This window comes from Kryptolebias marmoratus, linkage group LG18 (assembly GCF_001649575.2).
Source record: "Kryptolebias marmoratus isolate JLee-2015 linkage group LG18, ASM164957v2, whole genome shotgun sequence".
Lineage (NCBI taxonomy): Eukaryota > Metazoa > Chordata > Actinopteri > Cyprinodontiformes > Rivulidae > Kryptolebias > Kryptolebias marmoratus.
Genome location: NC_051447.1, coordinates 14,552,236 through 14,566,732, shown reverse-complemented (window position 1 = coordinate 14,566,732; position 14,497 = coordinate 14,552,236). Strand labels below are relative to the sequence as shown.

General features: G+C 42.8%; 1 protein-coding gene across 2 annotated transcripts; it reads left to right on the top strand.

The window, feature by feature from the left end:
* Positions 1-534: 534 nt before the first annotated feature.
* On the top strand, positions 535-14,023 carry cntn1b (contactin 1b). 2 transcript variants are annotated; one of them, XM_017424901.3, is made up of 24 exons: positions 535-823; positions 4,064-4,217; positions 4,327-4,362; positions 4,466-4,592; positions 4,676-4,857; positions 5,358-5,453; positions 5,561-5,773; positions 5,864-5,963; positions 7,452-7,636; positions 7,716-7,840; positions 7,936-8,053; positions 8,127-8,277; positions 8,379-8,506; positions 8,999-9,171; positions 9,440-9,563; positions 9,835-10,002; positions 10,109-10,258; positions 10,337-10,407; positions 10,498-10,750; positions 10,864-10,985; positions 12,437-12,626; positions 12,704-12,825; positions 12,916-13,072; positions 13,157-14,023. In XM_017424901.3, exons 2-24 carry the CDS (start codon positions 4,163-4,165, stop codon positions 13,231-13,233), a joined length of 3,123 nt encoding a protein of 1,040 aa, XP_017280390.1. In that variant the 5' UTR covers positions 535-823; positions 4,064-4,162; the 3' UTR covers positions 13,234-14,023. The 2 variants fall into 2 exon arrangements, with proteins under 2 accessions (XP_017280390.1, XP_017280389.1); XM_017424900.3 differs by lacking the exon at positions 535-823 and adding an exon at positions 3,604-3,986.
* The last annotated feature ends 474 nt before the right edge of the window (positions 14,024-14,497 follow it).

Here is a 14,497-nt window from a genome sequence, read left to right as displayed (position 1 = left end):
TATCAAAACGTTCAGCTCAGTCAGGACTCGTGCTGTGGCTTTGGAGTTTTGTACTTTTCAAAATAAAATCCACCATAGCAGATCATTTAGATCTTTTTAATTCCTATAAAACATTCTTTTTGAAAATGTATTAATCAGTCAATCTACTTTATTTCTATAGCACATTTTAAAAAACCACATGGCTAACCAAAGAGCTGAAGAAAATAAGAAGAAAAACATACAAAGACACACGCAGGTTCACGGCAGGTGTCATACAAGACATTACAGCACGCCAGCTCTAGTTTTGTTTTACACTACTTTTAGCTTTTAGCCACCATTTTCTAATTGTAGCTCTTAGCTAAATTTTTGCTGATTTTTAGCTACAATCTTGCTCATTTTAGCTTTTAGCTGTGGTTTTGCTAATTCAGACCTTCAGCTACATTTTTGTGTTTTTAGTAATTTTTTGCTTTTAGCTTTGGGTTTTCTAATTCTAGCTTCTCTTTTAGCTTTTTTTTTTTTTTTTTTTAATAAAAATGTAATTTCTAGTTTAATCCAGAATTGTTTTCCTTGTTTCCTTCACTTCCTGTCCTGAGAAGCTCAGCAGTGATTGCTGCTTCCTTCCCATCCTCCCGCCCCCCCTCTCTCTCCTCGACCAATCAGAGCCTCGGCGTTCGCTGCCGGCCTCACGTGCCACTCATCTCCTCTTCATCCAATAGGAAAGTTCTCCCCCCTCCGGACGGGACGCTCAGGATGTGTGGGGCGACGCGCTTCGAGTCCAGGTGTGCCGAGACGACTGTCAGCTGAAAAAAGAAATTAAACAAAATTCCAGCCTCTCATCCTAAAGGTAAGAACGACACCACTGCGGACCGTGAACGCCTCTTGTGTCTCGGACTCGTGGAGATAAATCTGGTGGGGGTGTTTTCGGGGGCGCCGAAGTGGACCGGTCCTGACTGGAGTACCGCAATGCAGAGCAGAGACTCCCCGGTGCCGCTCAGTCGTCATTAGAGGGTGAGGAGGGTGAGGTGGTGGGAGGGGGAGGGGAAGGGGGGAGGACCCGTCATTTCGAGCTGCAAAAACAACAGGATGAAGGAGAAAGTGTCACTTCTGCGTCAAGGACGCAAGAAGCTGCTGGCTGGAGCTGATCAATAATCACCTGATAACTTCCTCAGGAAACAACTTAGTTGCAACTTAGTTGTTTTTTTGGTTGTGATTCAGTTAGAAATCACATAATTTATCAGCTGAACAGAAATACTCCTTCGATCGTGTTTTCCTCCTGCAGCCAGTGTTCGGTCCAGCCCATCTCTAAAAGCTTAATGCTTCTGACCTCAATTTTGCCATGCTGTCCAAAGAGGATCTGTATTGGGATTATCACAGACAAAAAAACACACACACACCAAAAAAACACTCAAATCATTTACCCAGAATGTGCATCTGCTACTCCATTCTGTAAAGCTAAATGTGTTGTTTTTTCTTGTTTTTGCATAATGTGAGTGTTTAGTTCTGAGTTTTTCCTGCTCTCGCTGCATCTCAAAGATAAACGGAGGACGTATTGATTTGCAACAAATGCCTGACTGTGTTCTGTAGAGATGGAAGTGTTGAGTCATCAAGACGGCCCGTGAGGAGTCGCTGCTGCAGTCTGTGACTGTGCTGGGTGGATGTCTGATCGTGCGTTGCTCTCCATTCTTTTGGTTGGAGGAGACAGACGTGGCTGTTCGCTGAGTTGCTTTCCTTTGGAAGGACTTTAACTGGTGGCTTCTGCAGGGGCTGAAAGGGATGCAGTCATCAGACCTCACATCCACCTTTTATTTATCCTCACATTTTTAGCGAGCCCATCGTGTTCTTATTTACACGATCATGCAAAAATTTAGAATTTCTGCAGCTCATTTGAAATTCTCAGTTTTGGTCTCTCAGTGATCAGCTGAGTACATGTCAGAAGGAAATGTTTTTACTTTTTACCGGATTCTCTTCTCATGCAATCTTGTGAGAGTTCAGAGGATGACTCAGCTAAATTCAGCTCAGTATCTGTAGAACGGAGTGAGTTGGAGGCTAAGACTGATGACCTGTGGCGGCCATCTTATTACCATTTGACTCCAAATGGTAAAGAGTGGTAGGTGTGCAGCCAGTGATTACTCTCAGAAAGTTCCATCAAAATCTGTTCAGTTGTTGATATATTTTGCCATTGATATAAACACACACACAGACAAGGGCAAAAACATTATTTCTCTGCCTTCAATGGTGGGTGATGATAAGAAATAGTTTCATGGTTTACTTAGAAATTGTAAGGTCATTTCAATACATATTCAGGCATTTTTAGTCTTTTTTTTGGCAGTGACTAAAACATAACCTTCTGATCAGTATCCTCTTATATTTTAAATCACTGTCTTTAATCCCAGTTTATATTTATGTTGGGAAAGCAAGAACCTGGCCAAATCTTCTATTATCTATTACACATGAAGTATTATTTGAGCTGTTTTGATAGGACTGATTTTTATTTTCATTACAGGTTCATTGCACTGAACAAGAATTACAGACACTTGTGCGTTTTTCTGTGTTTCCCAGAGCAGCATCAGTTATCTCCCAGCACCCCACCTCCCCGCCCTCCTCAGCTCATCCATTTGTCCTCTCCGTTCGTTCTGCTATTTTTATCCATGATGCTCTCCAGTCTCTCTCGCTCTCTCTGTCTGACTCTGACGCTGCTGTTTTCTCTCGTTTCCCCATCACTTCCTGTTCGGGTGGAACTCAGACTGCTGCAGTTGCAGCGCAGCAGCAGCAGCAGTGCCGTTTCAGCCCACAGATGTGGTCTGTAAAACCTGTAGAAGTGTACATCAGGAAGCGTCTCATTCCCGCCGAGTCGCTGTGCGTCATGTGTGGACCGCTCTGATGTTTGTGTTTCTGTGAGCGTGTATGGACTCTCCCATTTTCTGCTGAGTCACTGGCATCCTGAATCTTTTATACCAGCAGGACTCGCATTAGTTCAGCTTAAAAGGTTTTCGGGCCTGCTCACACGTCTAGGTTACAAACGAACTCATCCTTCACAACACGGAGGTTAGTTGGGTTTAAATGATTCTTTCAACCCCACAACTAAATACTTTGTGTCCCCTCCTTTTGTAGCGGTCTCTTCAGGTTTATCTCCATGATCTGGGTCCATTTAACCACTGGAGTCTTTGTCCATTCTTCAGGATCCATCAGGTTGGATGGGTACTGCTTGTGTCCAATAATCTTTATGTCAAACCAGAGCGTCTCAGTTGAACTGAGGTCTGGGCTTTGACTGGATCATCCCAGGACATCCTTACATCCCTGGAGTGTTGCTTCAGCAGTGAGTTTAGGGTCATTGTTTTTTCTGCCAGTCTTCCTTGAAGCCTAGCTCTGTGCAGCTTATGGTGCTCCTATGGACAGATCTCATCTGTGCAATGAGCTGCTCCATCAGGGTTCTGTTTCGCCTCCTGCATCTTTCTCTGATTAATACTTTCATTACCCAGTCTCCTGACGCCATGTTTCCATTTCCTAATGGATTTATTGGTGCTCTGTGGGCTGTTCAGAGTTCCAGGATGTCTTTCTTTTTTCTTTTTTTTTTTGTAACTCAACCCTAACCTGTTTTTCCCCACAACTTTGTCTCTGACCTGTGTGGAGAGTTCCTTGGTCTTCATGTATTTTGCTTAGTGCTAGACCTTAGTACTCAGAGGTAATGAACTGGTGTTGATTCTGAAGGGTTGTTACAACAGGTGTGCATCATTTGACACTTAGATCAGTCACAGGTGGATCTTATTGAACAAACTGTGACTTCTGCAGCTAATGGTTGGGGCTTTGAAGCAAACCCACACACACTTTTCAGCTTTATATTTTTTGAATTATTTAAAACAAGGATCCCACCCCTCCCTTTTAACTTAAAAAATCTAGGGTATTTTTTGGGGAATTAGGGGCTTTAATCAAGTAAAAACCCAATTCCAGATTGAAAAGCAACAAAATAGAATGATTACCAAGTGGGATGAATGTTTTTGAAACCCACTGTAGGTGACAAAAATTGTAGAAAAACAATCTTCATTGTAATAATATCTCAAACATGTTTTGTTTCCAACTTCCTCAGCCCTCTCCGGTTCATGCCCTGTCCATCGACGTCTTGTTTGCGCCCCTCAGTCCATCCATCCAGCTCATCGTGCCGCGGCGAGCCGATCCTCTGATCGCCATGGCTTCTCCAGCTCTGCTGCTACTCTGCCTCTCCTCCTCGCTCTCCCTCACAGGTAAGATCCTTTCACCTGCTCTCTCAAAGTTATAAAGAAAGCTATTATTCGTGTGTTCACATTTAAACCCAGCACATCATAAGCTGTCACGATGGTTCTTCTTTTCAAGGGGCGGTCTTGTTCGGTGAGCCCAGAATATTTGGAGGTGAGTTCTGCTTGTTTCTTGGGAGAAAAGGGAAGAAATGGTCACTTTAACAGTGATTTTTTTTTTTTTTTTAAATGTTTTTGTTGTTGTTAAAATGTATCAGATGATGCTACTGGTTATGGCCCCATATTTGAAGAGGAGCCTGTGGATGTGGTCTACACTGATGACTCGCCTGATAAGAGAATCTCCATGAACTGCAGGGCACGGGCAAACCCTCCAGCTTCATACAGGTTAGGAAACTAATACTACTCATTGGAATACTTCCATTCTGTGTGTTTTGGTTTGATCAGCAGTTATTGTACTTCTGCAACAGGTGGCGCCGGGATAACTGGGAAATCAAGCTGAAGGAGCAGCCAGATGAGCACTACAGTCTCGTTGGGGGAAACCTGGTTATCACGAATCCCATCCACAGGAAGCACGCCGGGACGTACACATGCGTGGCCAAGAACATCTACGGCACCGTCCTCAGCAAAGAGGCCAGGGTCAAGTTTGGATGTGAGCATAGACCGAAACGTGACGACAATACAGAGGGAGATAAGGCGATTGCAGTTAGCTTGACCGGTTCCCATTTCAGATTTTTTTTTTTTCTTTTTCTTTTTAACAGCCCTGTCATGCAGAACCAAATTTTGCCCAATATGATTTCTTTTTGCTTGTGCTTCTGTTGACTTTCTTTTTAAGAACAACACATTTAGAGCTAAGACAGAATATGTTTTTACTCTGTAAAAACCTGCTGTTGCTGGGGTGAATTTGCAGCTTAAACGTAATGTGTGTGTGTGTGTCCTTTGTTTATCATTGTAGAGCACAGAGTATGGCGGAAGAGGGCAAAATTCTTTGTCCAGACTAGTCGAAAACAACAACACCTTTTTAATTTAATTTTATTTATTTATTTCATTTTTTAAAGTCTTTCTCAAAAACAACGTATTTCTGTTCCAGTTTGGCTGCATGGTTTAAAAACAGTGCCAGTTATTTGTGTTTTACTCTTCTTCATCATGCAGTTATAGAAGAGTTTCCTGAAGAAGAGAGGGAACCGGTGTATGTGAAAGAAGGCCAGGGGGCCGTTCTGTTGTGTGTCCCTCCAAAAGTCTGGCCACGTATGTACAAAGTTTCTCGTCTTCATCAGACTTTGGAAATAGAATTTGCGTTTTGGTCCAAACTGGGTTTGACTCAGTGTTCCACTTCTTTATTTCCCTTTTTCCAGAGGAAGTGACATATCAGTGGATCTACAATGAGTTCCCAGTGTTCCTGCGCACGGACCGCCGTCGCTTTGTCTCACAGAAGACGGGAAACCTGTACATCGCCAAGGTGGAAGCTCAGGACGCAGGGAACTACTCGTGCTTCGTTTCTAGTCCCATCTTAGGGAAGAGCGTCTACTCCAAGTTCATCCCTCTCATCCCTTTAGCCCCCGAGGATGGTCAGTCACCATGGGCTGCAGCTACCATGTCTGTTTGTTTTTATTTATTTATTTTATTATTATGATTAATTATATTTTTTATTGGCTCAGGTGAGGAGAGAAAATACCCAGCAGACATCAGGGTGAAGTTCCCAGATACTACTGCCATGCTGGCCTCCAACATCACCTTAGAGTGCTTTGCTCTTGGAAAGTAAGTTTCATGAGTTTAATTCTTGTTTTTTTTTTATTATTGTTATGATGAAATAGTTTTTGCTCAGTATATGCCTTAAAATAAACGTCAAAACAGAAGGAAATCAACCAAGGAATGACTGAAAAATAGGGAAAAAAGGGGTTATTGATTGATCTGAAGAACTAGACTGGAATCTTCTTAATGTGTTGGATTTAGTTGCTCTAACTGTTGGTGCCTATAAGCCATACAGCAGTTCAGAGTACTCAGCCTTCTTGGAGTGGATGGATGCCAGACAGTCCCAGTTGACCCAAATGTGTTATGAAGGTTTGCTTGGATTGCCTGTCAGGAAGATCTTTAACTCCTACCTCAGACAGCGCTTTAACCACATCCCAGCAGAGGCGGGGGACATCGAGTCCGAGTGGTGACGTAATTTGGCAGTGGAAAGAATACTTCAAGGATGTTCTCAAGGCCATCGTCTTTCATGGAGGAAGCTGAGTCTGTGGACTTTGGGGTGGGTTCATCCGTAACCATGTCCAAGGTAAAAAGCTCCAAAGCAGGGCTCTGGGGGGTAGTAGAGGTCCGCCCCAAGTTCCTTAAGGCTCTGGATGTTGCTGGGCTGTCTTGGTTGACACATCTTTGCAACATCTCGTGGACATCAGGGGTAGTTCCCCTAGACTGGCAGACTGGGTTGGTGGTTCCCCTTTTGAGGAAGAGGTTCTGGAGGGTGTGTTGCCGTGAGTTGTTGCCTCAAGTGTAGGAGTTTAAGTCTCTCAGGGTTTTCTCACAAGTGAGAGAAGAATGGGGCGCAGGATCGACAATCAGATCGGTGCAGCTTCTGCAGTATTGCGTACTCTGCATCGACTGTTGTGGTGAAAATGGAGCTGAGCTGTAAGGTAAAGCTCTCATTTTAAAGGTCAGTCTTGGTTCCTATCCTCACTTACAGTCAGGAACTCTGGTTAGTGACCGAAATAACTGGGCTCTCCTTTACTATAAGGTGAGATGTTTAGTTATCTGGGAGAGGCTCCGAGTAGAGCCGCTGCTCCTCCACATCGAGAGGAGCCAGATCAGGTGGTTCAGGCCTCTGATAAAGGTGCCCTCTGGACACCTCCCTGGGGAGGTGTTTCAGACATGTCCAACTGGGAGGAGACCCGGGGACGACTAGAGAGACTGTGTCTCGGATGACCTGGAAATACCGTGTAAAACTCCTGGAAGAGCTGGAAAAGGCGGCTGTTGAGAGCAATGTCTGGGCTTCCCTGCGACCCAAACTCGGAACAATCAGTAGATGATGGAGGGATGAAAGGAAATTGTGTAGGGGTGTTCGAAAAGATCACCAAACTGACAGTTAAGCGAAACATTTTTCTGGTAAGTAGAGCAACACTAATATTGTTACATTCATCGATTTCTGTTTTTATTTACTTTTGGTTCCGTTTCTTGTTGCTTCTAGAGAATCAATCATTTGTTTGCCTAAGTATATATACTTTACTATAACAACTATAACTATGTGTTCAGTCCCATCCCACACATTGTATGGAGGAAGGTAGATTCCACCGACCTCCCAGCAAACCATGAAATCAGCGAGTCTGGCGCCGTGCTCCATCTGTACAATGTTCAGTACGAAGACGTCGGCGCGTATGACTGCGAAGCCATCAACACTAAAGGAAAGGACTGGCACAAGGCCTGGCTCTATGTGGAGTGTAAGTAAAGTTATCGTTTGTGCATTTGAAAACATTTTCCGCGGCATACACTCAGTGATGCTTGTATTCCCCTTTTTAGCTGCACCTGAATGGGCGGAGACTATCAACAACACTCAGGTGGATATCGGTTCAGAACACACGATGCGCTGTGTGGCATCAGGAAAACCCTTCCCTTTTATCCGCTGGTATAAAGATGGATATATGGTATAACAGAATGTTACTTTTTGGACTTTTCTTTGTCAAATTCCATGATTTGAGGGGTTCATGTTCAGCACACTATTGTCGTTTTTGTTCTTCAGTATGGGAAAGGTGAGCTGAAGTTTTCCAGTCTGACGTTTGACGACTCTGGGATGTACCAGTGCATCGCCGAGAACTTTTGGGGCATCAAATACGCCAACGCAGAGCTGCGAGTCATCGGTGAGTGTCGCCGAGCACGGTGTCCTGCGAAACGCTTCGCAAGTGCCTGATCACACTTACAATCCGCCACCAGCCTGTGCGCCGACTTTCGAGCTGAACCCCGTGAAGAAGCAGCTTCTCGGCGCCATTGACGCACGCGTGGTGATCGAGTGCAAACCCCGAGCTGCCCCGAGACCTCGGTTCACCTGGACGAAGGGCAAAGAGCTGCTTTTCAACAGCTCACGGTCAGCACCACTCATTCTTCTGATTAAATAAGAACAGGATTTGAAATTCCACTGTATTTCAGGTGACTTTTCTCGATTTAACTTTTTGTGTTTGTTTTTAGCATTTCCATCAATTTCGATGGGACTCTGGAGATTCTCAATGCCACCAAAAATGATGAGGGTTTTTACAACTGCTTTGCTGAGAACGACAGAGGAAAGGCCAACAGCTCGGGTTATCTCACCATCACAAGTGAGTGTGTTCATGAGATAGTTTGCTATCGAACAAACATGGTTGACTGAGAGGTAATGCCAACGTTTTAAGCAACTATACTGTGCAAGCTGCAGAGCTCAGTATGTTTCAGCCCCAACCCCACTAAACTTCAGCTAAATATCTGTAGGAATGGCTTGTTTTCTAAAGTTAGTTGCCTGTGGCCAAAGGCTTGACTCTAAAAGTTGTAGATGAAGAGTTTCATCCAGTAGTTCATGAAATATTTTGGTTCTTAATCTGATTACCGTATTTGCACAAGTTAGAGCTTGTAATATCAGTGCCCACCTTGCGCTGTGGGCAGATAAATTTATGACCCGGTCCACCTCCAATATTTTTAATTAAGGTAGTTTTCTCCCCTCCTTTTCACGCTGTGATTATTTTCTACAGTATTGTAGTGTACATACGCTGATGATCAAAGAGAAAAGCAGCATAGAAGCCTGAAGGTTTCATTTTTATCATGGTTTGTCTTTTTAGAGGCTACCAGTATCACGATAGCTCCAGAGGATACAGAGGGTAAGGTTGGAGACGAGGTGATTCTCAGGTGCAGTGCTTCGTTCGACCCCATGCTGGACATCACGTTCATCTGGGCCATAGACTTCAGAGTCATCGACTTCAACGCCGAGTGGCAGCACTATGAGCGAGTTATGGTACAGACATTTTATTTATGTGAAAGACTAACACTCTTTGCTGTACATTACAACCCCAGTTCCAAAAATGTTGGAACTTTCTGTAAAACATATTTAAAAACAGAATGTAATGATTTTCATTGTTTTTCATTGCTGCCATATTTTATTCACAATGGAACTTTGAGCTGCGTTGCTGCCATCAGCGTGACCTTATTTTCCTAAACATGGTGCAGTTTTAGTTTTAACATTTGATATGCTCCATTGTGTCATTTTGCTTCTTGTTTGTCAGAGTGAAGACGGAGTTGGTGACTTGCGGATAAAGAATGTCCAGATTCGGCACGAAGGTCGCTACACCTGCACAGCTCAAACCGTGGTGGACAGCGACACTGCTTACGCTGACCTGAAAGTTGTAGGTTTGTACAGATGGCTTCAATTAACCGTTAGTTGCTCTCAAAGTGAATGAACATTACTTTCTTTTTAGCTTGTGGAGCCCTTCTCACCTCATGAGGTTTGTATGATATATAAGTACCAATTTAAATATTTCCAGACAATTGTTATTCCCCCCAAAAAAGTGTTGCTTTTTCTGCCACAACTGTATTTTAAAAAAAAAAAGACAGGTATAGTTTACACTTGTTTTATTCCATAATTAATTACTTTTTTTTGTAATTATCCCTCAAACTTAAGGTGTTCCTGGGCCTCCTGGTGTGATCAGAGTGGAAGACATTGGGGACACATGGGTCAAGCTTCTGTGGTCCAAAGCAGCTGAGCACAACAGTCCCATCCTCTACTACACCATCCAGACCAGACACTTCTGGGCTCTAAATGAAGATGACTGGAGGAATGCCACCACCTGTGAGTACAGCATTCAACCAGCAGGGGGCCGTGTTGCTCCACAGACATTCTTGGGTTGTTTTCTTGACACTGATGAGTTTTCCTTGGTTGTCCATGTGTCTTTCAGCTCCAACTGTTCTTGATGGTACTATGGATAGAGCAGAAGTAACAGACTTACACGGTTGGATGGAGTATCAGTTCAGGATCATTGCTACCAATGAATATGGATCAGGAGAAGCCAGTATACCTTCTCTCAAGATCAAAACCTGGGATGCTAGTAAGGATATTGTTAAAACAACACTGATTGTTTCATACAGAAGAGATTTGAAATGATGATGAACTGTATTTCTTCCAGCTCCTGTTGTTTCCCCCACTGATGTAGCAGGATATGGAGGTCGAAATGGTGAGATTGTCATCACGTGGACTGTAAGTGCCTTAACTGAATCTCTCATTCGCTAGTTTATCTTACCCCGGCTCTGTTTTTAACCTGGTTCTGTTTCCACGTGTGTCTCTCAGCCTGTGCAGCCCTGGTTTTTCAATGGCAAGAAGTTTGGTTACATAGTTGCGTTTAAGCCCCACGACGCTTACGACTGGTGGTACGAGACCATCTCAGACCCCGAGACGAGACGACATGTTCACAGAGATTCCTACTTCATTCCAACTGAGGAGGACTTCCAGGTGCGAGAGTTTCAGGTGAAGATCAAGTCGTTCAATGCGAAAGGAGATGGACCATACAGCCTCACCAAGGTCATTTACTACCCAAGAGACGGTAAGAATTGTCTACTTGACATGCTTGGCATAAATTTCAACATTTATGGGGGAATATTTTGCACAAAGCAGATTTTCGGGATTGCACTTGACCAACCTTTTCTCTACGTCTAGTTCCTACAGAACCTCCGACAGACGTCTATGCCAGGCCGGTGTCCTCCACTGAAGCTGTGGTTTGGTGGCTGCCAGTGGTGGACACTGGAACAGGGCTACAGCAGTACATTGAGGGATATCAGGTACATAATGACAAAACATAAACCATGTAAGAACTGTTTAAGCAGATAGACTGTCTGTGTCGTCCACTGTCAAAATCCTCATAATTTAAGAAACCAGACATTGGCTACTCAAAACAACAAAAAAATAGTTTAGCATACATCAGAAGGATAGTACCTGTTGTATTTGTGATGGATGGAAATTTTTAAAACCATTCAGACTTGTTGCCCTTTAACCACGGGATCTTATTTTATCACCAGGTCATCAAGGGTCAGGCTGAAAAACAAAGGAGCAGTATTAATGATGCTGGATTCTCCTTGAAAGAACTTCCTGTTTGTGGCACATTAGTATATGGGAGGGGGAAAACGTTTCAAGATGGGTGGTGACTATAGCGGCCAGTTTTAAGTCTGCCATTTTGATCCAACTTTTGTTTTTTCAATGGGAAGAGGGTCATGTGACACATCAATGGTGTGCTTGGTTTTAACGAAACTTTATTCTTTCATGAGTTATTTACAAGTTTCTCACCACTTATAAAATGTGTTGCGTGCTGTCCATTGTGTTGGATTGTCAATGCAACCCTCTTCTCCCACTTCCTGGGAAGTGGATTGGTCGTGGGCCATTCAACTGGCCCCCCCAGGTCTCCTGATCTGACCCCCTTGGACTTTCATTTTTGGGGTCATCTGAAGGCAATTGTCTCTGCTGTGCGGCACCTGAAACTACGGATACTGGAAGCCTGTGCTATCAGTGTGTGAAGAGGGTTGCATTGACAATCCAGCACAATGGACAGCACTTTGAACACATTTTATAAGTGGTGAGAAACTTGTAAATAACTCATGAGAGAATAAAGTTATGTTAAAACCAAGCACACCATTGATGTGTCACATGACCCTCTTCCCATTGAAAAAACAAAGCATACCATTGTTTTTCTTGTGAAATTCCCAATAAGTTTGATTCAAAATGGCTGCCATGGTCACCACCCATCTTGAAAAGTTTCCCCCCTCCCATGTACTAATGTGCCACAAACAGGAAGTTAATATCACCAACCATTCACATTTTATTAAGGTGTATCCATATAATTGGCCCACCCTGTATAACTGTTACAATATATTGAATCAACATATACATAAGAAAATGTGCTCCATCAGGTCTAAAGGCCTGGTTTTCAGTGAAACGGTAACATTTGTGATGCTGTTTGTTTACACGACAGCAGAAAGCGACAATGTGTGAAATTGCACATGTGCACCACAGATAGCTGTAGGCAATAGCTATTCTGCACAAGTAAATCAACAATAGTAATGGCAGATAGGGTGCTGTTTTTGTTACTCACCCTCTTAAACATGTAGCAGCAACCTAACAGCCATGTATTTGTTTTGGATGTAACTGCATGTGTGTACACAGGGCCTAAAGATGTTAGAGAAACAACATATGAGCAAAGTGTCAACTTTCAGCTGAATTCTGTTTTTTTGCTAACTAGGTCAAATACTGGAGAAAGTATGATGATCCAGAGCCGGGAGCCAACCGCATATTTGTTCCAGCAACAACTAATCAGACCAGGCTGGAGAACATGCTGCCAGACTCACACTACCTCATTGAGGTCCGGGCCTTTAACGGAGCGGGCCTCGGGCCGCCCGGTGAACACTGTGAAATGTTCACCAAGAGACCACGTAAGACCAGTGTGAATGCTGAACATGAGACACGGCATTAGAAGTGCACAGAGGCTTACCAAATGGTTTCTCCACAGCACCCGCAGAGCCTCCCAGGATGTGGCGCTACATCAGCTGGACGGGGAAATGGTTGTACGTGTGGTGGGATCACATCCAGTACGACTGGTTTGGAAATGTTTCTTTCCCTCTGTACTACAAGGTAGATAAAAGTTCAAACTAAAGTGAGACAATGTTTTGTTTTTTTTATGTCTGTAGGGATGTTTAACATCCTCTGCCTCTCGTTTGCCAGGTAATGTTCAGAAAGACTGGCTACATCTACGGGAAAGTCTACATCACCGGCTGGCACTTTATGGACTTCCCCATGCCTCAGCTGGGAGACTTTGAACTGATGGTACGTGGCCGTTATGAAGGAGGAGACGGCCCAGTCCGGAAGATCAGGATTCAGGGTAAAGGCTTGAAAAAAAATGACTAACCGTATAAATATTATCCTTCAATTTTTTTCATGTTGTTTTTTTTTTTTTCCTTTTTAGGTAAAGCAGCTATGACCACGCCCACTTTAAGCCTTGTGGTACTCATGCTGCTGACGCTGTGCATTGTGGGACTGTAAATTCAAACCTGATGGGAGCGTTTTGTATATAATGAACTGTTGGAAGCAAAAACTTGATGAATCTAATAATATAATATATGGTCACTGGTTAGTTTTCAGATTAACAGTCACTTAAGATGCACCTTTTGTAGTAATTGTCTGTATGTTACTTTACACTAAAACCTCTTGTTTCTCAAAATTAAAACTAGTATTATGAACACAGTTATGCACCAGTTAATCGGGATACTTAGAGAAAAGTACATTGACTGTGTATTTGAATATGTCTGAAATAAAAAATACATTTTCAGAAATGTCACTGTGCTATGCCCTGTATGTATTTTTTGTTGCAAAGGACTTTGCACAAGAAGTATTTAAGAATGGTTTTTAAATAATTTTTTCTTTGCATAATCAATAGATTGCTCTCATCTTACTCAATCCTTTTTTAAAGGCTCCAGTGTCTGTCACAGTATCAAATTTGATTTTAGGCCATCATAACTGAAGAGAAGCTATATCGCTGTCACATATGTCCCTGATACTTTGACACTAAAAAGGGTAAATTTTCTTTTTTTCAATAAAATGTGACACCTGAGCCGGACTGCTGTAATGATTCAATGTGCATCTTGATGCCAATAAAAGTCAAAAATGTAAACTGAAACATTTATCCTCACCATCTGCTGCTTTTCTGGAGTCGGGTCGCAGGGGCAGGTTTAGCAAGGAGGCCCACACATCTGTTTCCACAACCACCTCTTCCAGGAAGAGTCCACAATCTTCCCAGGACAGCCAGAAGAAAGACTCTTCTCAGCTGGACTTGGAAAAAACATCTCCCTGCAGAGGCAACAAGGGGAAATGCTTAAAAGATGCACAAACCATGTACAGACCTTTTTGAAATATACTTTTATGATTTATGTCCTGTTGGATCATTCATAAGGATGGAAGAACGATTGTGTACTAAATGCAAATAAACATGAGTGAATAAATGCCTGGAAAAAAAAATCAGTGTTTACAAGTTTTCCGACAGCAAAATGAATTTAAATGACCTGAAATAACACATACTACAATAAAATAACAAAAAATGCACATACTATAGTAAGGTGTCTGAAATTTCAAAAAATGCACATACTATAGTAAGGTGTCTGAAATTTAAAAAAAATGCACATACTATAGTAAGGTGTCTGAAATTTCAAAAAATGCACATACTATAGTAAGGTGTCTGAAATTAAAAAAAACCGACATACTTTAGTAAGGCGTCCGAAATTTAAAAAAATGACATACTATTGTAAGGCAT

Excerpts from the sequence above, each read along its gene's own strand:
- cntn1b (XM_017424900.3), top strand. Across the intron at positions 5,774-5,863 it reads CCCTTTAGCCCCCGAGGATG|GTGAGGAGAGAAAATACCCA; the intron begins GTCAGTCACCAT and ends TTATTGGCTCAG. Across the intron at positions 9,564-9,834 it reads CGCTGACCTGAAAGTTGTAG|GTGTTCCTGGGCCTCCTGGT; the intron begins GTTTGTACAGAT and ends CTCAAACTTAAG.